The sequence below is a fragment of the Somniosus microcephalus genome, unplaced genomic scaffold, assembly GCF_052327205.1.
Source record: "Somniosus microcephalus isolate GS21.2 unplaced genomic scaffold, FLI_Smic_1.0 scaffold473, whole genome shotgun sequence".
Lineage (NCBI taxonomy): Eukaryota > Metazoa > Chordata > Chondrichthyes > Squaliformes > Somniosidae > Somniosus > Somniosus microcephalus.
Window position 1 is genome coordinate 15,438 of NW_028225660.1, and position 26,183 is coordinate 41,620.

The 26,183-nt window shown below is 45.7% G+C and overlaps 1 protein-coding gene across 1 annotated transcript in view; it reads left to right on the plus strand.

Annotated features, from left to right (window-relative positions):
* LOC147081741 (fer-1-like protein 6) overlaps window positions 1-26,183 on the plus strand; it is a gene marked incomplete at its 5' end in the record, with an annotated part of 213,804 nt that overhangs the window by 15,126 nt on the left and 172,495 nt on the right. Inside the window, 7 exons of the mRNA XM_085980729.1 lie at window positions 528-720; window positions 3,976-4,316; window positions 7,448-7,556; window positions 13,913-14,090; window positions 16,331-16,451; window positions 17,596-17,696; window positions 21,177-21,267. Of these exons, the coding sequence (XP_085836855.1) occupies window positions 528-720; window positions 3,976-4,316; window positions 7,448-7,556; window positions 13,913-14,090; window positions 16,331-16,451; window positions 17,596-17,696; window positions 21,177-21,267 (1,134 nt within the window). The remainder of the gene's footprint in view (window positions 1-527; window positions 721-3,975; window positions 4,317-7,447; window positions 7,557-13,912; window positions 14,091-16,330; window positions 16,452-17,595; window positions 17,697-21,176; window positions 21,268-26,183) is intronic.

Genomic DNA, 26,183 nt, shown 5'->3' on the forward strand with positions numbered 1-26,183 from the left:
TCTTCTACCCTTTGCATGCAGAAGTGTTTCCTAACTTCTCTCCTGAATGGCCTGGCTCTAATTTTAAGGTTATGTCTTCTTGTCCTAGACACTCCCACTAGCAGAAAATGTTTCTCTCCCTCTACCCTATCAATTCCACTCAAAATCCTAAAATCTCATTCCAATCACCCTTTAACCTTCTATATTCCAGGGAATTCAAGCCGTGTTTATGTAATCTCTCCTCACAACTTAACCCTTGGAGCCCCGGTAACCATCTGGTTAGCGCCCTCACCAGGTCAGAAGATGCCTAGAAAGGCAAATTATTTTCAAACCCTCAAATTCTGCCATTTTCCCGGCAGTCCCGCCTCCATACCTGCCTCCCCAGGGCTGGCAAAATCACCCCCAAATGTTGAATTTGGCCGGTTAAGATTCCTTTGAGAGCCCATGATGTGAAAGTTGTTGGAAAGTTGTCGGATTGGAATGGTTTACTCTCTCCACTCTGTTCGTGACAGAGACTCTCATTCTTACTATTTCCTTCTGGTCATCAGGGCCGAACATCTGTGCAGAAAAACTGTGCTGAACCTGTCTGGAATGAACAGATCATTTTCAAAGAAATGTTTCCACCACTCTGCCGTCGAGTCAAAATTCAGGTGTGGGACGAAGGGAATGTTAATGACGTTGCCATAGGAACTCATTACATTGACTTGAAGAAAATATCAAATGAACAGGATGGAGATAATGGTGAGAACCACTTATAGAGTCATAGAGGTACAGAAGGAGGCCACTTGGCCCATCGAGTCCGTGCCGGCTCTCTGTAGCGCAATCCAGTCAGTCCCATTTCCCCGCTCTATCCCTGTAGCCCTGCAAGTTTATTTCCCTCAAGTGCCTATCCAGTCTCCCCTTGAAAACATTGAGTGTCTCCGCTTCCACCACTTCCATCGGCAGCGAATTCCAGGTCATCACCACTCGCTGCGTAAACAAGTTTTTCCTCACATCCCCCCTGTATCTCTTGCCCAAATCCTTAAATCTGTGTCCCCTAGTCCTTGTACCATCAACTAGTGGGAACAGCCTTTCCCCGTCTAGCTTATACAAACCCGTCATAATCTTGTACACCTCTATCAAATCACCACTCAACCTCCTTTGCGCTAATGAAAACAAATCCAGCTTCTCCAACCTGTCCTTGTAGCTAAGATACCCCATGTCCGGAACCAGTCTGGTAAATCTACTCTGCACCCTCTCAAGGGCCCTCACATCCTTTCTAAAGTGTGATGACCAGAACTGGATGCAATACTCCAGTTATGGCCTAACCAGCACTTTATAAAGGTTCAGCATAACTTCTCTACTTTTGTACTCAATACCTCTATTTATGAAGCCCAACATCCCATATGCTTTGTTAGTCACTCTCTCAATATGTCCTGCCACCTTCAGGAACCTATGCACATTAACTCCCAGGTCCCTCTGTCCCTGCACACTCTTTAAAACTGTGCCATTAAGTGTATATTGCCTCTCCCTGTTCCTTCTGCCAAAATGCATCACCTCACACTTCTCTGTATTAAATTCCATCAGCCACTTGTCTGCCCATTCTGCTAGCCTTTCTATGTCCTGTTGCAGTCGATTAGTATCATCATCACTGGTTGCCACACCCCAAGTTTGGTGTCATCGGCAAATTTAGAAATTCTACTCTGTATTCCAATATCCAGGTCATTTATATATATCAAAAAAAGCAGTGGCCCCGGCACTGACCCTTGGGGAACACCACAGTCTACCATCCTCCAGTCTGAAAAACAGCCATTTACCACAACTTGCTGTTTTCTGTCCTTAAGCCAATTCATTATCCAAGCTGCCACTGACCCACCTATTCCATGAGCCTCAATTTTGTTAACCAGCCTTATAAGTGGTACTTTGTCAAACGCCTTCTGAAAATCCATGTAGACAACATCCGTTGCATTCCCTTCATCAATCCTCTCTGTTACTTCATCAAAAAATTCAATTAGATTGGTCAAACACGATCTGCCTTTTACAAATCCGTGTTGGCTCTCCTTAATTAGCTTAAACCTCTCCAAGTGCCCGTTAATTTTTTCCTTGATTATTGTTTCTAAAACTTTACCCACCACTGATGTTAAACTGACCGGCCTGTAGTTACCAGGATTGTCCTTCCACCCTTTCTTGAACAATGGTGTCACATTTGCCACTTTCCAATCCTCAGGCACCTCCCCCACATCTAGGGAAGATTGGAAAATTATGGCAAGCCCTTCCACTATCTCCTCCCCCAATTCCCTTAGCAACCTGGGATGCAAGCCATCAGGACCAGGCGACTTATCCACTCTAAGCATTCCCAGCCTTTCTCGTACATCCTGTCTATCATTTTCACCCCTTCCATTGCTTCTACCTTTTCCACTTCTGTCAACTTTGTCAGGAAAACTTGTGAAATTTCTCAGCAAAAAATCAATTTCCTGTCAAAGAAAATGTTCCTTTAAATTTTCATTATAAAATAAATGTTATGTAAGCATTTAATGATTGACTAGGCTCACTGGAGTTCAAAATAAAAACTATTGAATGCTTGATAGTTAAAGCCATTACATATATCGGCAGCAGCAAGATGGTGTTTTTGTTGATAATATTGCTATTCTCGATTTATATATTTAAGACTTTCAAATGAATTCTTCAGATTTCAGAAGATCTGCGAGTTATAGTTGTGGCAAAAAATATAAATAAGGTATTGGCTCTCATCAGGAGGGTGACAAAATACAAACCGTAAGAGTTATAAGGGGCAATTTTCTTAAATTGCACTCCTGGCTCAGAATCGCGCCTGCTGGCATTGGCAGCCAGGAATTTGGGGGCACCCCCAACAATTTTCCAATCATTAATTTTAATAGATGGAACATTGTGGAAAGTATGGCAAAATTTCTGATCTGTGCTTGTGGTGGGTGAGGCTCCATGCCTGGTGCACAATTTGAGAAAATGACCACTATTATAGTGGTTCGACCCCGCTGGGAATACTGTGTGCAATTTCAGGGCACTAAATCAGAGGAATGATTTTATTTCCCTTGAGAGGGCACGCAGATGAAAAACAAAGACTATTCTTGGTGTGGAATCTTTAAGTAAGGTATGGTTTAGAAAATAGGCTTGTTTCTTTGGAAGAGTGATTTTGAGATGATGACATTGAAATTTTCAGGATTATGCAGAATTGATAAAATCGATTTAAGCAAATTGTTCATTATGATGAAGGATTAAAATTCCAGGGGATTGAAGTTAAAATTAAGCAATTAGGAATTAAGAAAAGTCAGATGGAACACTTTCCCCAAAGGATAATATAGTTGTGGAATGAGTATTTAGGGCAGAACATTAAAGCAGACTGTTTAAATGAGTCCAAGAGATGATTAAATGCATTTTGGAGAGAGAAGGGACTGAAGAATATAATTAGGAGACAGGTGGGTGGGGTTGAGTTCTGAAAATGGAATGGGCTTGTGCCTAATGGCCTTTGCCTAAAAATTCTTTGTATTCTTATCATTAATTCAAGAAAAAAGGATGGCTTGATAGTTACAACACTAGTCTTGGGAGTACCTACCAAGAGACCCAAGTTACAATTGTAGCCTCGAATGACTATGAGATTTGGGATATTTCCAGAGGGATAGTTTTGCTGAGTTTTCTAGCAGAAGCAAGATAATCTGGTCTGTGAGGTGGGGCTAGGTCCCTTCCTTCACCATTTAAGTGTGACTCCTGGTGGTTAATCAAGGAACATTGTTAAAATGATATGCATGCAGATGTCAAATGTTGGACCTTCCCACCTCCCCTCCACACTGAGGAGGAGCATAGTTTGGACAGTGAGACTACCGGGGGAATGAGAGTGTGGGTGTGTGCGGTGGTGGAATACAAATAATAAAGACAAAAACAAATGAACAAAAACATTAAATAAAATGTTAATATTACAAAATCAAAAAATGATATAAAATGAAAATTGATATCCAGAAAAACTTCATTGTGTGCTTCTTTAAGGATTTTTGCCAACTTTTGGACCAGCGTGGATCAATTTGTACGGCTCAACCCGCAATTATACCCTAATGGATGATAATCAGGAGCTCAATATGGGTATTGGAGAAGGAGTATCATTCAGGGGCCGTCTCCTGATTGAAATTACAGTGGAGATTCTGGCAGCCGGGGCAGCTGAGTCAAGATTCTCTAAGGTTGCAAAGGAATTGAAGATTGTGCCTAAAGAGCCCAAATCTGGGAAAGACCAAAAGACGTCGCCCACAGCTGAAGAATCCAAAACCTCGAGCTCTTCTGATAAGACAAACTCTACTGAAGTTGAAGTGGAACCAATAGAGTCTTCTTCTTGGGTTTGTTTTACAATCACCATAGAAACATAGAAAAATAGGAGCAGGAGTAGGCCATTCGGCCCTTCGAGCCTGCTCCGCCATTCAACACGATCATGGCTGATCCTCTATCTCAATACCATATTCTCGCTCTCTCCCCATACCCCTTGATGCCTTTTGTGTCTAGAAATCTATCTATCTCCTTCTTAAATTTATTCAGTGAATTGGCCTCCACAGCCTTCTGTGGTAGAGAATTCCACAGGTTCACCACCCTCTGAGTGAAGAAATTTCTCCTCATCTTAGTCCTAAATGTCCTACCCCGTATCCTCAGACTGTGACCCCTCATTCTAGACCCCCCAGCCAGGGGAAACATCCTCCCTGCATCCAGTCTGTCTAGCCCTGTCAGAATTTTATACGTTTCAATGAGATCCCCAAACTCTAGTGAATACAGGCCGAGTCGACCCAATCTCTCCTCACCAGTTCTTTCATGTTAATCTGGGGATAAGTGGAGAAGGAATGAAGTTGTGGTCTCTGTTACTTTTTTTCCTTAAAGTTTATTACTGATACATTAATTTCAAGTTTGATTGCAATCTCCAAGACTTTTGTTAGAATCAGAAGAAGCAGAAAGGTTAATTTCAGATAGTTTCATGCTAGTTCCCTTTAATTTAATTACTTCACGGGTTAGGGTTTTACTTATGAGAATTACAGACACACATTAATCTCTTGCTTAGTTTCATAGTAAAGCAAAATTGTTTAAACATTTTGTGCAGCTCACATACTTTTAATGGTAACAAAGGTCTATTGAGCGTCTGAAAATTTAAAATATATATTACACATTGTCAACCTTATCATTGAGATTTTAAATGTTTCTTTTTACAAGAATACATGGATTTGAATCTGTATGCAGCGCAGGTACAGTGTCAATAATGAATGTTAATTTTCACTAACTTCATCCAATTTGTTCCCCCTTAGCTTTCTCCAATAGTTATTCATTTCCAGGAAATTAGAAATGAATGATACAATTAGATGCTTAACAAGGAAGGTGGCAGGACAAGTTGATAAGGCTGTTTTTAAAAAAAATAGCAAATGGAATCCATGGCTTTATAAATAGAGCCATAGGGCTCGATTTTCCAAGCCCCGAGGAGGCGGGTTTGGAGGCGGGAGAGGTGGGAAAATTGCAGAATCGGGGGGCAGGAACCCATCCCGCCCCCAACCCGCCTCCGTGCCAATGTCCCAGGAGGCGGGTACCCGACCTGTGCTGGGAGCTGCATCCCCGAGGCGGGAAGGAGATTAGTGCTAATTAACTGCCTGTTAACAGGTAGTTAACAGGCAGTTTTTTGCCTAATCCCTATTTTTAGCCCTGAAGTGTGGGCTGTCCGACGGCTCCGAACCACGCCAAGTTAGCGAGGCGGACCGTCGGTCTGCAGGGGTTGGAGGGGTCGAGATGTCCATTGTGCAGGTGAGTGATGGGTGCATGTGTGCAAGGGGTAAGTGTGTGAGGTGAGTGTAAAGTGTTTTAATAAGTTTTACTTACCTTTACTTTCTCCTGCAGGCTTCCTTCCTTCAGTTCTTGGGAGTCCCTCAGCTCACCGGCACAGAAAGCAGAATGGCCGCTGAACTGTCAAAAGCTGCAGCCTCTGCTTTCTGATCTGGAGAGATCTCTAACTGAGTCTGAGTAGAAGGACTCAAGTTAGAAGACAGATTGTCAGTGTTTGACAGCTTCACAGAGCTGTCAAACGCTAATTTTTCATCTGTCAAAAGCTCTTGACAGATGAAATGTCAATCGCTGACGTCACCAGTAACCAGGTGTCCCTTAATTGGCCTGCTGAGCCCGCTGGGTTGGCCACAAGTTGATGGAGGTGGGACTACAACCCAAAAAGTGGGAGTTCCGCCTCCAAAAGCTCCCCATTGACAAAATTGAGCCCATAGAATACAAAAGCAAGGAAGTTTTGCTGAACTTTTATAAATCACTGGTTAGGCCTCAGCTGGAATATTGTGTCCAATTCTGGGCACCGCACTTTAGGAAGGATGTCAAGGCCGCTGTTGTTTAGTTTTGTCAGGATATGGAATGCTCTTAAAAAACCAAGTTCAGACCTAGGCATCTAAGTTAAAATGGGCTATTCCGTCAGTTCAATATGTTTAACCTTCCATATCGTTCTGCTCAGGAATGCTGCCACTGTCGCAGGAAGTCTCTTCAGCTCTATCAGGCTGCCAGCTTCACCACTGTAGGAGACTCCATCTCAGAAGGCACAGCTAACCTTCCCCACATACTCGGTTGTCCTAGTTGTAAGCACATTTTGTATTGACCAGTAATATTTCTACCAGTAGTTCAGAGGTCCGCAGTGCAGAACAGCTACATTGCTCCAGCTGACGTACTGTGTGGAGTGAGCAGCTGCTGTGTGCAAACCAAGGAGGTTTGAAAGTGCACGGTGCCATGCTGGTAATAAGTACATTAAAATGTTAGTGAATAAAGAAATTTTGTACTATTATAATGAAGGTTTTACTACACAGGGTTAGAAATGAATGGAGTTGGGCGGCGCACTCCAGGTCCTCCTGGCTCCACAGAGAGTTTTTAAAAATGAAATCTAACTTCCCTTTAGCTGGCTGCTGAAGAATGCTGAACGTGGCCGGCCCAATGCCTGCTCTGGCCATTGGTAACTCATCTTGTAGAGGGGTCCTTCCACAGGTGTCAGGCCCTGCATCAACAAATTCAAGGAGCCCAACACATATATTAGGCGGCTGCCAGGACGTTTAAAAAAATGAGTCCTAAGCATTTAGCAGCAGGACCAATGGCTGCGCAGGCTTGAGCCGTCCCACTGCTAAATTAGTATACTTTGTGGTCGCTTTACACCCAAAAAACAGGTGCAACACAAACCAACTTCTACCCCTTAATATTTCACTTAATATCTGATATTAAGTTCAATAATATATTAAGTGTGATTTCAATCCAAATAAAAGGCATTGGGGAAAAACAAAGTTTAGGAAAGGAAGAATGGCAATAAATATTCCCATTTTAAAAGAAATCCTGTTCAATTTTATCTCCGCTACTTCAGTCATTTGGAAAAACTGGACGAAATACAGATTTTATGATGATTCTGTATTTACTGTTTATCTTCTCAGTATTACCTGCTATGACTAACACATGCCTTTTTCAGATTGATGAGGAAACTGTACAAGATTTTCTTCTGTTTGGTACGATTTTTGAAGCAACAATGATCGACAGGAAAATTGGTGAAAAGCCAATCAGCTTTGAGGTATCTTTAGGTAAGGAGACACAATTTGCTCTCTTTACTTACATGATTGACCATGAAAGATACTCAAACCAGTGTTTTGCTGCATCAGTAAATGCTGAATTGTGAGCACAGTGATAATCCCGAGCAGTCACCGAGTGCAGGGTGAGAAAGCATTTCACCCTACAATGACACAATGACATTTTATTCCAATGAACAGTAACAGCTGTTCAACAATGCCTCCCTCACAACAACATACCCTCCAGGGGAACGGTAGGGAAGATATAAGAGGAAAGCTGGGAGTATGCACACACTCCACCAACTTCAGATACAGTAGAAATAGTGAAACCCATCTTCACCCTTGGATAAGTCGGGTGGCGCCTGTGCACTCCCACTCAGTCTCTTATGGCTACTGCCAATAAAACACAATCACCCTGAAGCAGGTAATGCTACCACACTTGTACATTCAATGCCAACATTGACCGGCATCTTCCACTTCTGCATTCCCATGCCTATGATTTTCCATTTATTAATTTTAATGGGTGCAAAATTGTGGTCTGGGTTGGGGGTGTGGGGGCAGTTGCAGCAAATGTTTGTGTGATTGAAGTGTACAACAGCATCCGAATATAAACCGGTGTAAAATTGTGAAAAAGTAAAAACACAATTATCCTCCCTACATCCCTCTGAACTTGGTGGAATCTATTCTTTCCTCATTACTCCTACAATGGCCAGGATTTTGTGGTTAAAAATAACGGTGAGGCTAGTAGCACTCACCGCTATTAAGGAGTAAATCAGACAGCAACTTCCGGCGACTGCACATGTGCAGATAAACGCGGCAATCAGGAAGTTGCTGTCCAAGTTGCCCTGTGTAATGTATATACCTTTAAGGGGGGAACTATGTTTTACAGCTCATGTATACTGCAGTACCGGCAGTGACCACACCTGTATATAGCACTGAGTAGTAATCTGTACAGATCAGTTGCAGTGTGAGCTACGTTGAGTAAACACCTGTTGTACCGTTCTCCGCAGTCTGTGTCTTATTATACACAGACGCAACATTGGCGACGAGGCAGGTTCGAACCTACCTGCAACTCTGCATCACCTCCCGGGGATTCGTTCTTGGAGATCAGTGGATTGGAGGTCAAGGCCAGAGACTCGGGCGTCGACCACGGGCAACCGCCCAGTCATCCAGCAGAGACTTGAGAAGTGCGGGGGAGGCTGTCGAGAGCCAGGCTTGGCTTTCCAGTCGAGGTGGTCCAGCGAAACGGGCTGGCAACAGGTAGTGCGCAGGCCCTTCCCGGACAGCGGCGGGCTAGAGCCCGACCGAGCAGCACAGCAAAGGGCCGAGCAGCGGCGACGGGGGAGAGAGAGAGAGGGCAGAGCACACAGGGTACAGCCGGTGTTCAGGGGCCGAGCAGCGTCGGAGAGAGGGAGAGAGAGACGCGCAGAAACCAGCGAGGCGCCACCATTGCCACGAGGACCGCCGAGAGTGGCGTTGGCAGCAGCGCAGGAGAAGCGTGCGAAACCTACAGGGCGCCACCATTGCCACGAGAACCGCTGGGAGCGGCGTTGGCAGCAGCAGGGGAGGAAGGAAAGCGCGGGAGACGCCATTTTAAGCCATTGGGAGACACCATTTTAAATCACAACCAAAATGCCGAAGAGTGGCAGTATCACCGCATTTGACAATGAAGTCGAAGATTGGACGACATATGTCGAACGAATAGAGGTGCACTGCAAGGCAAATGAGGTGTCAGATGACAAGAAAGCGTCGGTATTGTTAAATTTAATGGTTGCAAAGACGTATGGTTTATTACGAAATCTAGTAACCCCAACGAAGCCAATGGAAAAGAGTTTTGAAGACATAGTAACGATACTAAAGGAACATTTAAACCCCACACCGCTGCTGATAGCAGAAAGATTCAAGTTTCACAAACGGAACCAGCATAAGGATGAAAGCAATGCTGATTATTTAACAGAACTGCGCAAACTATCGAAACACTGCCAGTTTGGAGCGGGACTGGCAGATATTTTAAGGGACAAGTTTGTGTGTGGGCTTCAAAGTGAAGGAACCCAGAAATGGCTTTTATCTGAAAAGGACCTTACGCTGGAAAAGGCTTTCAGCATTGCGGTATCATATGAAGCAGCAGCACGGGGCGCTGCAGAGATACAACAGAGACCGCAAGAATATGGCACAAACGAAATGTCATATGGAACAGAGAAGTGCTATCGCTGCGGCAGAACAACACACGACCAGGATGATTGCTGGTTCAAAGACAAAGTGTGCAGACAGTGTGGAAAAGTAGGACACATAGCACGAGTCTGCAGGTCGGGAAAGAAAACCAGCAATAAGAAACCTACCAAAGGAAAGTACAAGAAGGTACATAAGATGACGGAGAATAGTTCAGACGAACAAAAGAGTGATAACGACTCCGAAAGCAGGGAACTGAGTTGTCTGAAACTACATAATGTGATCACAACGGAGGATCACCGAACCATTTGGGTCACTCTCAAGTTAGCAGGAGTCCAGGTAAAGATGGAATTGGACAAAGGATCAGCCCTAACAGTCATAAACCAACGGGACTACGAGCGGCTATTCTCACACATACCCTTGAGAGACACAAAAATTATTTTGAAGACGTACACGGGGCAAAAAGTCTACCCCAAAGGAAAAATAAGGGTGACCGTTATATATAACGGTAAGGAAACACCAAAACTAGACCTGTATGTATTGCAAGATGGAGGACCACCATTACTGGGACGTGAATGGATCCAGAAAATACAACTGGATTGGCATTCCATACAGGCACTGACTGTGGCTGACAAAAAGGATGACGACGTCACACCTGGGCGACTGTCAAAGATCCTAACTGACGCGAAAGAAGTGTTCCAGCAAGGACTCGGAACACTAAAAGGCATGACAGCGACGATTAAAATTGAAGAAAATGCAAGCCCAAAATTTTTTAAGGCCAGACCGGTACCTTATGAGATCCGCCCAGCCGTCGAAGCAGAGCTGGAGAGTCTGGAACGTTCAGGTGTACTGTCCAAGGTAGACTGGAGCGAGTGGGCTACACCCATCGTCCCTGTGATGAAAAAGTCATTGAGCAGCACGCCTGGGGAACCAAGGAAGGTTCGCATCTGTGGGGACTTTAAGGTAACAGTGAACCCGATCCTTCACACCGTACAATATCCACTTCCGCGGATTGAAGACATTTTCGCCTCACTATCTGGAGGGAAACGCTTCACTAAGATTGATCTGGCCCAGGCGTATCTGCAAATGGAGGTAGAAGAAGCATCAAAAAAATACCTCACAATCAACACCCATAAAGGTCTCTACCAATACAACCGGCTGGTATTCGGGGTAGCATCAGCTCTGGCTATTTGACAGAGGGCAATGGAACAAGTCCTGCAAGGGACCCCAGGGACCCAGTGTTATTTGGACGACATCCTGGTCACGGGCGAAAATGACAGTGATCACCTTGCCAACCTGGAGCAGGTGCTCACTAGATTGCAGGAATATGGGCTCCGAGCTAACCGCCCCAAATGCGAGTTTTTTAGAAAACAGATCTCGTATTGTGTCCACGCTATCGATAAAGAGGGGTTACATAAGTCCCCAGAGAAGATTGAGGCAGTAGTCAAGGCTCCAGCACCGGAAAATGTGTCACAACTGAGGTCGTTCCTCGGGCTGGTAAACTACTACCATAAGTTCTTGCCAAATTTGTCTACAATACTACACCCACTGAACACCCTACTGCAAACTGGGGTGCCATGGAAGTGGAGTGACGAATGTAGACGAGCTTTCCAGAAGAGCAAAACACTAATCACATCGAAAGAGGTATTGGCCCATTACAACCCGGCATTACCAATTCGGTTGGCATGTGATGCGTCACCCTACGGCATTGGAGTGGCGCTGTCGCACAAATTCTCGGACGGCTCAGCGACGCCAATAGCCTGTGCGTCACGATCACTAACCTCAGCCGAGCGTAACTACGCCCAGATTGACAGGGAGGCCCTCAGCCTAGTGTGGGGAGTGAAAAAGTTCAATCACTATCTGCACGGGCAGAAATTCACCTTGCTGACTGATCACCAGCCTCTTGTCTCCATTTTTAATCCGAAGAAGGGCGTTCCGGTGATGACTGCGCAATGACTACAAAGATGGTCACTTTTTCTAGGGGTGTACCACTATGAGATTGAATATAAGGGCACGAAACAGCATGGAAATGCTGATGGGCTATCACGCCTGCCACTGCCTACTGCGGAGGAAGCACCAGCAGTGGATCCTGTCAAAATATTCCATTCGACTATAGTTGAATACCTACCGGTAACTAACGCTTGTATCGAAAAGGAAACCCGAAATGACCCGACACTATCTCGGGTATATGATTTGACGGTGAAGGGATGGCCAGCACATGGCGACTCACTGTTGCCAGCATTCTCGACAAGAAGAGAACAGCTGTCAGTGTGCCGGGGGACCTTGATGTGTGGATCCCGAGTGGTAATTCCACCCAAGTTAAGGGATAGAGTGCTCAATGAGCTTCATGAGGGTCATCTGGGAGGGGTAAAAATGAAAAGCCTAGCCAGGGCTTATGTGTGGTGGCCGGGAATCGATAAACAAATCGAGGACCTGACCAAGAGCTGCTCAGGATGCCAGAAAGTCCAAAATGCACCACCACAGGCCCCTCTACACCCATGGGAGTGGCCCTCATCTCCATGGCAACGGGTGCATATTGATTTTGCTGGTCCATTGATGGACTCAATGTTTTTAATAGCCGTGGATGCGCACTCGAAATGGTCTGAGGTCATCAAAATGTCCTACACCACCACGGAGAAAACTATTGCAGTCCTACGGACCATTTTTGCCAGGAATGGCTTGCCAGAACAGATTTGCTTCCACAACGGACCACAGTTTGTGTCCGAAGAGTTCCGGAGGTTCGTGAAAAAGAATGGGGTAAGGCATTACACATCCGCCCCGTATCATCCAGCCACAAATGGATTGGCTGAGAGATTCGTACAAACCTTTAAGAAGGCAATAAAGGCTATGTACAATGACAACATTCCGCTGCAGCACAAGGTGGACAATTTCCTGTTCTCGTACCGGAATGCGACACATGCAGTCACCAACCAGGCCCCAGCCATGATGTTCTTTAACCGAAGGTTAAGATCTCGCCTGGATTTGCTCAGACCTAACGTACGAAGAGATGTTGAGAGTAAACAATTCCAGCACATCCATGAGAAGCCAACAAGGAGCTTCAATGTAGGGCAACCAGTCTTGGCCCACGACTACCGAACAGAAAAACGGCAGCCAGGAACGATATGCACACAGCAGGGCCCACTAATGTACACAGTGGACGTTGGGGAGAGCATCGTGAGACGCCATGCTGACCAGATCCTAGAGTCACGGGAACAAGTCAACCCCATGCCTCGCCCATACGTACCTGGTGATGAACCCGATGTACAGGTAGCATCTACCCCAGAAACAGTAGCATCGGAAGCTGATGAACCAACCGACGACAGGGGGCCAGAATCGCCTCCGCACCAAGAGCAAGACACTCGGGAAAGGCGCTATCCAGAAAGGATCAGGAAGCCTCCCCAAAGACTGAATATATAAATAGACTATTTTCAGCTAATGTTGCATGTTAAAAGTGTTAATTGTAATTAGTTTGATATTTAATTGTTAAATGAGTGTTATGGTACTGTTAATCTAAAAGGGGAGGAATTGTAATGTATATACCTTTTAAGGGGGGAACTATGTTTTACAGCTCATGTATACTGCAGTACCGGCAGTGACCACACCTGTATTAGCACTGAGTAGTAATCTGTACAGATCAGTTGCAGTGTGAGCCACGTTGAGTAAACACCTGTTGTACCCTTCTCCGCAGTCTGTGTCTTATTAAACACGGACCCAACACCCTGCTCTTCCAGAGGCTTCCCTGGAACAGTATCTCGCTGAGAGACGCTGCATTGAAACAAATGCAACGACGTGAAGTTGCTGTACTTATGTTCACGCAGGTCCCACGTCCCCTGTTAGGGATTTTTAAGAACCGTAAGTTCCAGTGCAAAAGCCCACAGAAAGCCTATGGGCAAGTGTAAGTGTAATGAAGGGCGAGCAGCGTTCGTTCACCGCTGACCGCAAAATCCGGGCCATTAATAAATTTACAAACTTGAAGTGTAAAGGCTCCTTTAATCGTCTTACTTCTTACTAGTAGAATGCGGTGCTGTGAGGAAGTGTGTGTATGCATCAGGAGCAAGGACATTTAAGAATGAACTTTGCAGGGTCAAACACAGGAAACAAGCAGAGATAAATTTAGGTCGCATAATAAATAACTGAGCAATTATTGGACCAAAAGGTCAGAATGAGAAGGGGAAGTTATGTGTTGCATTTCATTTTCACAGGGAATTATGGAAATGTTATAGATGAAGTTGCTCCACCTACTCCAATCAAATGGCGGCCACCAGAAATGAATGAGGGAGAAACTGCGTCTCTGTTGCGTGGCAGTGGATTAGATCAAACACCCGAGTCTGACAAGCCGACTACCACACCTGAGAAGCCACTGCTAACTGAAGGCAATAGGTAGAGAAAAATATTCTATTCTATTTCAACAAAGTAAAAAAAGAGAATCCTGTAAAATCTGGGCTATTGTTCACTCTGATGCAAAGGTTGCAGCTGCTGATTTTTGTGGTGAATGGCCGGTTGGCAAAGCATTGATTGCACCACTGTGTAAGCTGCACCCTCAGGTTTGCAAGTCAGAAGCAGCTGCCTGAAGATGTAACTTTAGCACTTGGCACTTCCATACATAACTAAATCCATGTGGTAAATACTACGTGAAACTGGTTCCACTAAGCTGAAAGGACTAACCAATTAAACCAAAGTCTTGGTAGAGCAATGCCAAACTAGTCTCCGTGTAGACTGGCTTCAAAACTGAAAGCTTAGTTCCGCACATGCACACTCCCATTATGCTGGCATTGTACTCAAATTTCTTTTGCCAGCACTAGGCATTGCCAGTGGGCAGGCTTGCCCCATGGTGTTCCTGGGCCATGTTAATGGCCTGGGACAGGAAATTCCTTCCCGAGTCTGTCTTTACTGCAACACCTATGCAAATATCTGTGATCAGCACATACCATAATGTTGTGCTGGTTACAACGGGAGCCCTAAAGGCACCAGTGGCCAATGGTCTGAGCTGCTGCAACTGCCCCCACACCCCCCACCCAGACCACAATTTTGCACCCATTAAAATTAATAAATGGAAAATCATAGGCATGGGAATGCAGAAGTGGAAGATGCCGGTCAATGTTGGCATTGAATGTACAAGTGTGGTAGCATTACCTGCTTCAGGGTGATTGTGTTTTATTGGCAGTAGCCATAAGAGACTGAGTGGGAGTGCACAGGCGCCACCCGACCTTATCCAAGGGTGAAGATGGGTTTCACTATTTCTACTGTATCTGAAGTTGGTGGAGTGTGTTCCAGAGTTCCAACATTAACCCACCTATATCTTTCATACGGACATATGAAAATGATGGACAGGGAAAGACCAGCTGGTCTGTTGAACCTGTCCCATACAGTCATGTTGTAACTAAGTATCACAAACCCCAACGACCCCACCCATCACAAGCCTCGTAAGTTCCTGGGAGAGGCAAAAAACCACAGAGATAAACCCTAGGCCAATTCAGGGAAAAATAATTCTGGGACACTCTTCTCCGACCTCCAAAAGCAATCAAAACAATTTCAGGAGATCATAGTGACAATGAGGCACATCACCCAACATCTTGTCACCGATATTTCCTTACTGTGGCAGGCACAAGTTACTTAGTATCATCGCTTTTACACAATAGATCCGGAGGTACAAAGGCTCTCTTGGCCGACACCCCATCCTCCACGCTCCAACTTCAGCTGATCCAAAACTCTGCTGCCTGTATCCTATCCCACACCAAGTCCTGCTCACCCATCACCCCTGTCCTTGCTGACCTACATTGGCTCCTGGTCACCCAGCGCCTACAATTAAATATTCTCATTCCTGTGTTTAAATCCTTTCATGCGGTTGCCCCTCCCTGTCTCTCTTACCGACTCCAGCCCTATGAACCCCACTCCATGAACACTCCATTCCTCAGCTGCTGGCCTCTCGTGCATCCCTCCTTTTACCCCACCATTGGTAACCGTGCCTTCACTCATTTAACCACCATGTCCTGGAATTCCCTTCTTACACCTCCCTCTTTTCCTTTAAGATCTTTCTTAAAACCCACCTTTTGGACCTCCTAATATCTCCTTCCTTGACACGCATCTATGTTGTCTGATTCTACCACTGTGTTGTGCATTCAGACATTTTTGTACAGTAACAACAACAACTTGCATTTATATAGTACACTTATATAAGGCGCATCACAGGAGCGTTATCAAACAAAATTTGACCCCGAGCCACATAAGGAGATATTAGGACAGGTGACCAAAAGCTTGGTCAAAGAGGTGGGTTTTGAGGAATGTCTTAAAGGAGGAGAGAGAGGCGGAGAGGTTTAAGGAGGGAATTCCAGAGCTTCGGGCCTAGGCAGCTGAAGGCACGGCCACCAATGGTGAAGCAAAGGAAATCGGGGATGCACAAGGAGCCAGAATTGGAGGAGCACAGAGATCTCCAATTAAAGGCGTTACAGTATATAAATGCATGTTGTTCTAGTTGTTCTAATCTATACAAAGACACCATATATAACTTACCTTTGACCCTTCAGGCCCTAATTCTCCCCAAAACTTTTGGCTCAGATACCATTACATTAGTAACAAATGTATCAACTGATTGTGATTTAGTTCCTTTCTTTTGCTTGCAGAAGTTACTACTATTTGCCATTTAATAACAAGAAGCCATGTGTCTATGTCAAGAGTCACTGGGAGGACCAAATCTTTCGGTTGCACAGTTCTAACTTCCTGGACAAAATTGCTGACAGGCTTGTTAGTTTTTTATTACTTAATTAAATTGCTCTACCTGCGCTGGAGTTGTTGGCTCACTCTCATTAGTTCAAGGGTCCCTGAAAGATCTGTCCTCTCTCCCTTCTATATATCAGTGACCACCTCCACCCATCGGAGTAATTTTAACCTCCAAGAACGGGTGGATTTGGGTCGGGTGAGAAGTTAAAATTTAAAAAATTTAAAACCTGGCTCAAACCCGCTCACTTCTGGGTTAAAAGGAGGTGGGGTGGTGTGCGGGCGACTAATACGCGCTCAGGTGGCTGGTCGCTTGGCAACAGCTTTTAAGGGGGCTGGTAAAAGGTGAGATGGGCTGTATCCATAAGGTAAGTGCCTTTCTAGCACTATTTTCTGGGCCAGGAAGAGCAGGAGTGCCCGATCCACTATCTCCCCCTGACCCTCTGTCCCCCCCCACCCCATCCCCCCACACCGCGATCTCTCCCTTCCTCCCTCTTCTCCACTTCCCAGCTGCGGCCTTTCAGCACAGGCCTTCCCTCCCAACAGCCTCTCAATCTGGCCGGCTGCTGGCTGGGAAACAGAGAAAAAAATTCAAATGAGATCCTGCTGTTAAATTGAAAAGGACCGCCACATTCCGCACATTTCTGGGTTTCGCGGCCACTGCGGCCCTCCCACTCCCTCCCCACCTTCCCGTAAATATCGGGGCCTTGGTTGCTCTATTTTTGCTGACCTCAAGTGAAACTCCCACAGTTCCTTCATCATTAAGGCTGCCACCATTTCCACTTTTGGACAAGTTGTATAGCTACTGTAAAACAGAAGCCGGTATCTGAGATCAGGAAAAGCTGCGTTGGTGCTGGAGGAGCTGGATTTCAGTTGCCGATCATTTCAGGTGGTAGGCCAGCCATAATAAATGGTGCATTTTATTCTGTACAGATCCCATATGATATGCATATGACACATGTATCCATCATAACTTTTAACGTTGTGTGCGTTGTGCAGAATGGTCTGAAGTGTGAAAATGGACGCAATATGTGTACCATTTATTGAAGTTTCAGTATAGGTGATAATGAGTGACTCGGATTCCAACTGGTCATAGCATAATGGGCCTAACAGCACAGAAAGGATGGCGGAGCCTTGACAGCTTTGTTCATTGCCTCAACTTCACATTTAGGAAGAAGGGTTGGAAGAAATCAAAGAATGCATGAAAATTTCTGACTCGAGAATGGATAAGAAGATGCACGAGGTCCTGAAGGAATTTATAACCCGATGCAGGTAAAATACTGAAATGGCTGACTGATATATTAACCATCCCAAAGCGAATATAGCAATAAAACTAATAAAACACCCTGAATGCCTTTTGACTTCCAGATTTGCATTGCAATCTGTTTAGCTGCTTAAGAACATTTTATGAATACATAGGATTACATACATAGGATATACGGCACAGAAACAGGCCATTCGGCCCAACCAGTTTATGCTCCACTTGGGCAAATAGATTTTGGCTGAAATTTAATGTGAAGGAATGTGAGGTAATATGTTTTGGGAAGAAGAATAAGGAGAAGACTAAAAGGAGCAGAAGAATAGAAACACTTCAAGGTAGAGATGCAGAAATCTTTAAACGGAAGACAACATGTTAATAAAACTATATTATAAAAAACTGTATGGAATCTAAGGTTTTATAAATAGGAACAAAGAGGTAAGCCAAACATATACAAGTTCTGATGAAGGGTTTCGACCTGAAACGTTGACTCTATTTCTCTCTCCACGGATGTTGCCTGGCCTGCTGAGTTTCTCCAGCGTTTTCTGTTGTTATTTCGGATTTCCAGCATCTGCAGTATTTTGCTATCGTATACAAATTATTGGTTAGGTAGCAGCCAGAATATTGGCCCGTATTTTACGGGGCCTATGACTGCGTACGCATAGTGTATGCCGTTGTAAGTGTCCCACAAGTTCTGGGTTTCCGCGTGCGATGCGCATGCACGAAATCCCGGAACTTGTGATCTGTCAAGTTTCTCCTTGATGGGCGTACCCATCCGTTACAAATTCACTTTCGCTGGCGCAGGGTTGGGCTATTTGCCCAACTACTGTCCAGCAACTACCCACCAAACCCTTACGCCATTGGTTGGCCTGGCCCACATGATCCCAGGGATGCTCGTGAACCATGTGCGTGTCTGGGATGCATGGGCCTTTACGCAGGCGTAGGCCTACAGGCCCAGGACCGCAAGATGCCATAGCTCCGGAGACACCAGGTAAGTACAAACTTTTCTTGCGGTTCGGAGACATATGTGGGCGGCAAGCCTCCGACCGCAATTTCCAGGCCAATGTGTCCTGTTTTAAGCAGTCTAATTTAGGAAGGAGATCAAGGTTATGATGAGAACACAGACTTACTAAGGCGATAACATGGATGAGATTTAATTATGAGGAGAGGCTAGAGACACTTTTCAGTCAAACAGAAAAGGTTAAGAGGCTATCTAATAGAGATGTTCAAAATAACAAGGGATTTTGGTTCGCTAAATAGGGAGAACTATTTCCACTTGAGGTTATAAATTTAAGATAATCACCGAAAGAATGAAGGAAGAGGTTAGGAGTATTTTTTTAACGTTGAGGGTTAGGGCATGGCTTTCCCTAACAGAAACAGTGCTGAAAACAGAAGCTATAATAGCTTTTAAAAGGTAGTGGATAACTATTTGAAAAGTAAAAACTTAGAGTATGGAAAAAGGACAGAGTAATGGAATTAAGTCTGTAGCAATTTCAGTATATGTGTAAAGGGCCAAATGGCCTCCTTCTGGGATATAAAACACTCTAAGAATTGGTTGTATTGTGCATTGCATCGGGATAAACTAAAAAAAACTATTTGCAAAGATTAGAGGTGAGATCATGTCTATTCGTGTACCTGAATCCACTGCAATAATGTAGGCGTTAACTCATTTCCAATAAACTGGTTAATGTCTTCACCAAAATAGTGGACAAATGAAGTTCATGTTAACAACCTCAACTCCATTAGGAATGGCTATGACAGCCTTTACTGAGGAACAAATTGGGACTAGGTAATGAGTTACTTTTATCTAGAATTTAAGTGCATTGGATTTGAATATAAATTGATTTGACTGTATTTTATTTAAAATATAAGTACAAAGACCATAAATGAATCAGGAAATGTAAACAGAGAGTTAATTGGGCAATGAAAGGATTGCATTGTTTAACTCTCTATGCAGGATGTCACATTACTTTATCGTGGACTTTGACTTGAATGTAAAGTTATTCCAGGTAAGGAAAGATTAGCGGCTGTAGGTAATAACTTTATCAAATACAGTACTTCAATTTGAATATGTGGGGAGGTTATGCGAGTGCAATGCAAATGCAAATATCACTGGTGTGGAAATACTGCTCCGTTGTGGCACTGGTGAGCTGGATTGTCCCATTCTCAGAATGCATAGGTTGGAATGTGTTACTAGGCAGTAACAAGTCAGATGACATAGTAAACCACTAACATAGCCTGTTTCCACTTCCTCAGGACAACCCAGAGTGCTTCACAGTCGATAAGTGACTTTTGAAATGTAGTCAATGTTGTTATGCAGACAGCATACGCTAATCTGTATATTGGATATAGGTGATGTTCATAGGAACAGGTTTATTCTGTTTTTAGTAATATTTTTCAAACAAGAACAAGGGAGATTTCTGCGATCAAATCACATGACTGGAACTACAGGCTGCCCGCCCAGGAATAGCAGCGAGAGGCCTGGTCCCCTTTAATGGCTGGGCCTCATTAACATCCTGCCGGCCAGCTACCTGCCCGAAACAGGCATCCAGATGCAGCTCGCCGGCTTTTGGCCTACAAAGATCAGGCGTGGGCAGCGAGTTCGGAAGGGTTTCGTGGATGGGGGGGTGGGGGGTTGGGGTTGGGAGTGGGGGTGGAGCGGGAGCATGGGCCGGCAGCAGACCAAATGTTCTTGGGGCCGCACGAAGATAAGTTTTACACTTACCTGGCAGGGTCACTGGGTGTTCACCAGGCTTTACTAAGCAGGGCATCTGGGTACAATAGACAGTTAAAATAGCATCTGGGTCCGACCGAAGTAACAGGGCTCCGATTTGCAAATATTTAAGAGGCTTCCGCTCGAATCAGGTGGTTGCCACACCTGCCCATGAAACAGCAGCATTAAAATATCCACGAGTTGGGAAACGAGCGGCCTTGGTTTTAACTCCAAGAGTTAACTCCTGAGTTTCTCCTGTACTTTCTTCTCTTTTCTCCCTCCCACCCTGCCGGTGCTTGTTGGGATATTATTCCACGAGCTCCAATAGCATCCTGCTATCTCACCCAAGTGTCCATTCGTTATCTGTAAGCACAGACAGTGTGTGTTGGTGGGCTGTGCAACTGCAGCTGGCATCGTAGCCAAGTCCTATCATGTCTTCACTCAACATGACCGCACAGGGACCTTCCAGCAGGGTCACTGGATAGTGATTAGGAGCAAGAATCTTGGCTGATTTTTGACTTGCTTGGGGGTGCTGAGGCCAATTGTAGTGATCTCACATTTGAAAGTATTTGCATGCAAGCAAAGGATAATAAATAACAAATGATTTATTGAAAATAATTTATTCAAGGTTTTTTGATAGTTGCTTGATTGCAGGTTTGTTAATCAGAACCACTTGATGGAATTGCTGCCTTGTAACTCCTAACTCTGAGCTTACACCAACAGAGGTGAAATATCCACCCACTCCTCTAATTAATAATCAAACCGTTTATTTGTTTCTTAGACATTTTTCCACCTTTACCGAAAAGAAAATGGAAGGAGTTGATCAAACTGCGCTTGATAAGAAACGCCTCATCACATGCAGGCTGGAACTGGTAGGATATTGGCAGAATGAAGTGGACGTAAAGGCTGGGAATTTCCTCAAAACTGCTCCCGCTCCGCCAACGCAAGCCAGGCAGAGACCCGTTTAGTCACTTCCGACGAAGTTACAGCGGGAGCAGCTCTGAGGAAAACCCCGGCCAATTTTTCAGTGTGCTTGGCCATCATGACATGAAGCTCTTTATAATCATTATTATCAAAGGACAACTGCTAAAAGACAATTACATACAATGAGTTCCTATCTCATTGTTCTAGTCTGCTTCCCTCAATTATTTCTAAAGTAACTTATTGTATAAGGAGTGCAGCGGCCCGAACCATTTCAAGGCCCGGGCCTCATATAAATAGAACCAGCGGGCCAGCGCAATATCGGGCGACCCTGAGGCTGCCTGGACGGCAGCAAGGTAAGTCCTGGGGGAGGAGGTTTGAGATCATGGGGGCGGGGGCGGGGGCGGGGGGAGTGGGGGGTGGGGAGGTGAGTGTGGACAGCCCAGGGTGGCAGTAACCAGATTATTTTTGTAGGGCCCAAAGCAGAAACCCAAATTCTCCAGATCAGTAACTTAATTTTTTTCTTCAATTCTGGGTCTAAGGCCTAGAAATTCACTTTGGGCCCGCCAGCTGGCGTGCGCCCAAAAGTTAGCGCTGAGCGCGGAGCCAGTTGCGACCGTCAGATATTCAGTTTTTGCGCCCCAAGTCGGAACCGGGCGCTATTCCAGGGTGTGCCCGCCCCCGCTTGGGGCGCTGAAACTGAATTTCAGCGCTCTAGGCACCGCTGCGCCACCCGCTGCGGAGCGGAAGGCTGCGGTACTGCAGGCCTCCTCCTTCTCTTAAGGGGGAGGTGCCTGCAACGGGGAGATCGCCGCTGGATAGTGCCGGCAAATGAGCCCGGCACCACGGAGAAGTGCCGGGTTCGCGGAATGCAGCTGGCAATGCCACGGGGGGGGGGAGCGGTGGAGGAGGCCGGGGAAGGAGGTGCGGGCAGGCGGCCGCCGAAAAAGCGGCCGGCCGCACCTCCACCTTAAAGCGCCCCACTAAGGCTACAGTACGGCCCCGTTTTCTGATCGCTGTTTGCGGCCGCTGCGGTAGAGGCGGCCGCAACTCAATATGGGGGTCGGGCCGGTAGCGGGGCGGTAGCGGGGCACTGCGCACACCGATGACGTCATTGGTGCCGGCGCAGCGCTAGCGGCTACCGCCGCCATTACCGCTGCGCTGAATATCAGCGCAAACTCCTCTATTGGCGCAGAAGCCCTCTTTGGGCGGTAACTGGCCGCAAAGCTGGCAGCGCCTTACTGAATTTCTAGGCCTAAGAATTTAGAAGCAATTTGTACATTACTGCCTTTGTTAATACCGCACAATGGGACCTGTTTTTATGATTTGAAGGTCGTTGGGGGGGGGGGGGGGGGGAGACTGTTCAAATAATGTGAGTGCATTTTCCAAGTTGGACATTCTAACTTAAATTAGTATCGCTGTTTAAATTCAGAGTTACCCAAAGACCAACGATATACAGGACTAATAATATAAACAATGTAGGAACACTCCTGCTCCCTCTGGCCCCACACAAATAATTTAAAGCGGACCTTTTTGGGGCCTGTATCACTGGTCGGAGGGTGCACAGCTCAGGCTCCACTCAGTTCTGTCCTAAAATGGCAATCGGGCTCCTTTGTATGTGGAGTTGCCAACTCTGGTTCAACGTATTCCTGGAGGGATCATCACATGACCTTCCACCTCCAACTATCCCGCCTTCACACTGCCGCTATTGGTCCCCTTACATGTCCATCCTCGTGGCGCGCCACCTTCCTGAACCAATTGGAAAGTAAACAGACTCGTCATTACCCAATTGGATGAACCTTGACCGTCAGTCCAACAGCATTTTTCCCCCATATTCAACAACAACAACAACAACAACTTGTATTTATACAGCACTTTTAATGTCGTAAAACATCCCAAGGCGCTTCACAGGAGTGTCATAAAACAACATTTGATACCGAGCCACAAGGAGAAATTAGGGCAGGTGACCAAAAGCTTGGTCAAAGAGGTAGGTATTAAAGAGCATCTTAAAGGAGGAAAGAGAGGTAGAGAGGCAGAGAGATTTAGGGAGGGAATTCCAGAACTTAGGGCCTAGGCAACAGAAGGCACGGCCACCAATGGTTGAGCGATTACAATCAGGGATGCTCAAGAGGCCAGAATTAGAGGAGCACAGATATCTCAGGGGATTGTGGGGCTGGAGGAGATTACAGAGATAGGGAAGGGTGAGGCCATGGAAGGATTTGAAAACAAGGATGAGAATTTTAAAATCAAGGTGTTGCTTAACCGGGAGCCACTGTAGGTTAGCGAGTATAGGGGTGATGGTTGAACAGGACTTGGTGCGAGTTAGGACACGGGCAGCCGAGTTTTGGATGACCTCAAGTTTACATAGGGTAGAACATGAGAGGCCAGCCAGGAGTGCATTGGAATAGTCAAGCCTAGAGGTAACAAAGGCATGGATGAGGGTTTCAGCAGCAGATGAGCTGAGGCAGGGGCCAAGATGGGCGATGTTACGGAGGTGGAAACAGGCGGTCTTAGTTATGCTGCGGATATGTGGTCGGAAGCTCAATTCAGGGTCAAATATGACACCAAGGTTGCGAACAGTGTGGTTTAGCCTCAGACAGATGCTAGGGAGAGGGATGGAGTCAGTGGCTGGGGAACGGAGTTTGTGGTGGGGACCGAAAACAATGGTTTCGGTCTTCCCAATATTTAATTGGAGGAAATTTCTGCTCATCCAGCACTGGATGTCGAACAAACAGTCTGACAATTTAGAGACTGTGGAGAGGTCGAGAGAAGTGGTGGTGAGGTAGAGCAGCATACATATGGAAACTGACGCTGTGTTTTCGGATGATGTCGCCAAGGGGCAGCATGTAGATGAGAAATAGGAGTGGGCCAAGGATAGATCCTTGGGGGACACCAGAGGTAACAATGCAGGAGTGGGAAGAGAAGCCATTGCAGGTGATTCTCTAGCTACGATTAGATAGGTAAGGATGGAACCAGGCGGGTGCAGTCCCACCCAGCTGGATGACGCTGGAGAGGCGTTGGAGATGGATGGAGTGGTCAACCGTGTCAAAGGCTGCAGACAAGTCAAGAAGGACGAGGAGGGATAGTTTACCTTTGTCACAGTCACATAAGATGTCATTTGTGACTTTGATGAGAGCCGTTTCGGTACTATGAGTTTGGGGCGGAAACCTGATTGGAGGGATTCAAACATGGTGTAGGGGGTTTTGCTACTTGCTTTGGCCAGTCGGTTATGTCTCCGGCTGCCTTATCTCTGAGCGGTTCGGATCGCTCACCCCTTGGTTCTGATCCCCGGACTTATTGGCAGATAGCGATATAGACAAACGAGCAGACCAGTGGTTTGGTACAAAGAAAACCAAAATTTATTAACAGAGAAAATAAGATAACAATACTATACAAAAGGATGATATGAATGCAGTACACTTACACTTAACAAGGGAGGAGAAACGGCACATCGAGGGAAAATGGCTAAAATGACAATTCAGCAATCCCCTTAACTCCCACCCTCTACACCTAGCTAGATTATCTTGCGATGGGTCTGAAGTATAATGCTCACCGGCCTGAGATGTTGAAAGAAAAGCCTTGTCCCTTTGCCCTGTTGCCTGCCGATGTCACGTGGTCCCGCTGTTGCACAGACTTCACCGTCCAGGTAGAGATACCCCAGTAATTAAAAGGTCTCTGACAGGGTATCCTACCTCTCTGGATGGGCTCTCCTTCGATGGTCTTCTTCCTTGGTTGATGGCGAGGCAGGGCGCAGGAGGCGAGGCGAGAGAGAGCGAATGGCTTCTCGAGAGGCTAGTTATAACCCCCTCGATAGCCCTTATCTCTACGCTCAATCAGCTCATTCTTTTGTCTGATTTGAGCGGGCTGGAATTAAACAAAAGGTATCGATCTTGGCCCATCGACTTGGATGGCCGGTATTCGGTTCCTGCCGGTTCTGCAACTGCTCTCCTTTGTCCAACAGGTTCTTTGATGGGGGCCAGCCCAGTCTCGATGGCCCCGCTGATTATTTTGATTGTTTGAGCAAACACCTTGATGGCCTTTATGCGTAGGTCTGATTGTAATTGGGTTTGTCCCCAATGCATATGCAAAAGTCTTGTCTGGTTTCAAGATCTCCTTGCTGCAGACATTGAAATGCACAAGCTGTTAGCTTGCCAGGGTCCAAATTGAAACTGATAGGCTTTCGGTCATGAGGTCTGACCGCAGCCATTTTGTTGTGCCCTGGATTTTAACACTCAGTCTGACCAGGGTTTCTTTTAAAAAACCAAATAAATCTTTGGGGGGTGGGGGGAGATGTATGAAATTTTCGAATCCTTCAGTCCTCCCTAGGATACTGAAACTTGCTTGAAGTGTCCAACCAAGGTGAGCAAAATTTCTGATCCCCCACAAATAACCTTCCCCTGTATTTACCTATCCATAATCCCTCAGCCCACATTTCCCGTACTTAGAGAAAACGCGGTGTACAACAGGCATCTACAGATGGCAAATATGATTCGTTATAAACAATCCAAGCGTGGAGGGGGTCCAACACCCCTGCACCACTTGGTACATTACAAAATTTTTATTCTGTAGTATCAAACAGTCACAATCTTTATTAAAATAACACAATGAAACGAAGAAACAATCTTTATTAAAAATAACAAACAACGACCATCACGTTTAAGTGATGCGACGCAAAACTCAAACGGGTGTCTCTTCTTCCCTTCTTCCACCCGGGCATAATGTTCCTTCCACACCTTTTTAGGTTTAAACTCTAATCTGGAACCCTTTCTCCTACACTGGATGCACACCAGGTAAAGAACTATCCCTAACTGACACACCACCAGGATGTGGGATGCCATACGGATCCAGGATGGGACCTCTATATTTT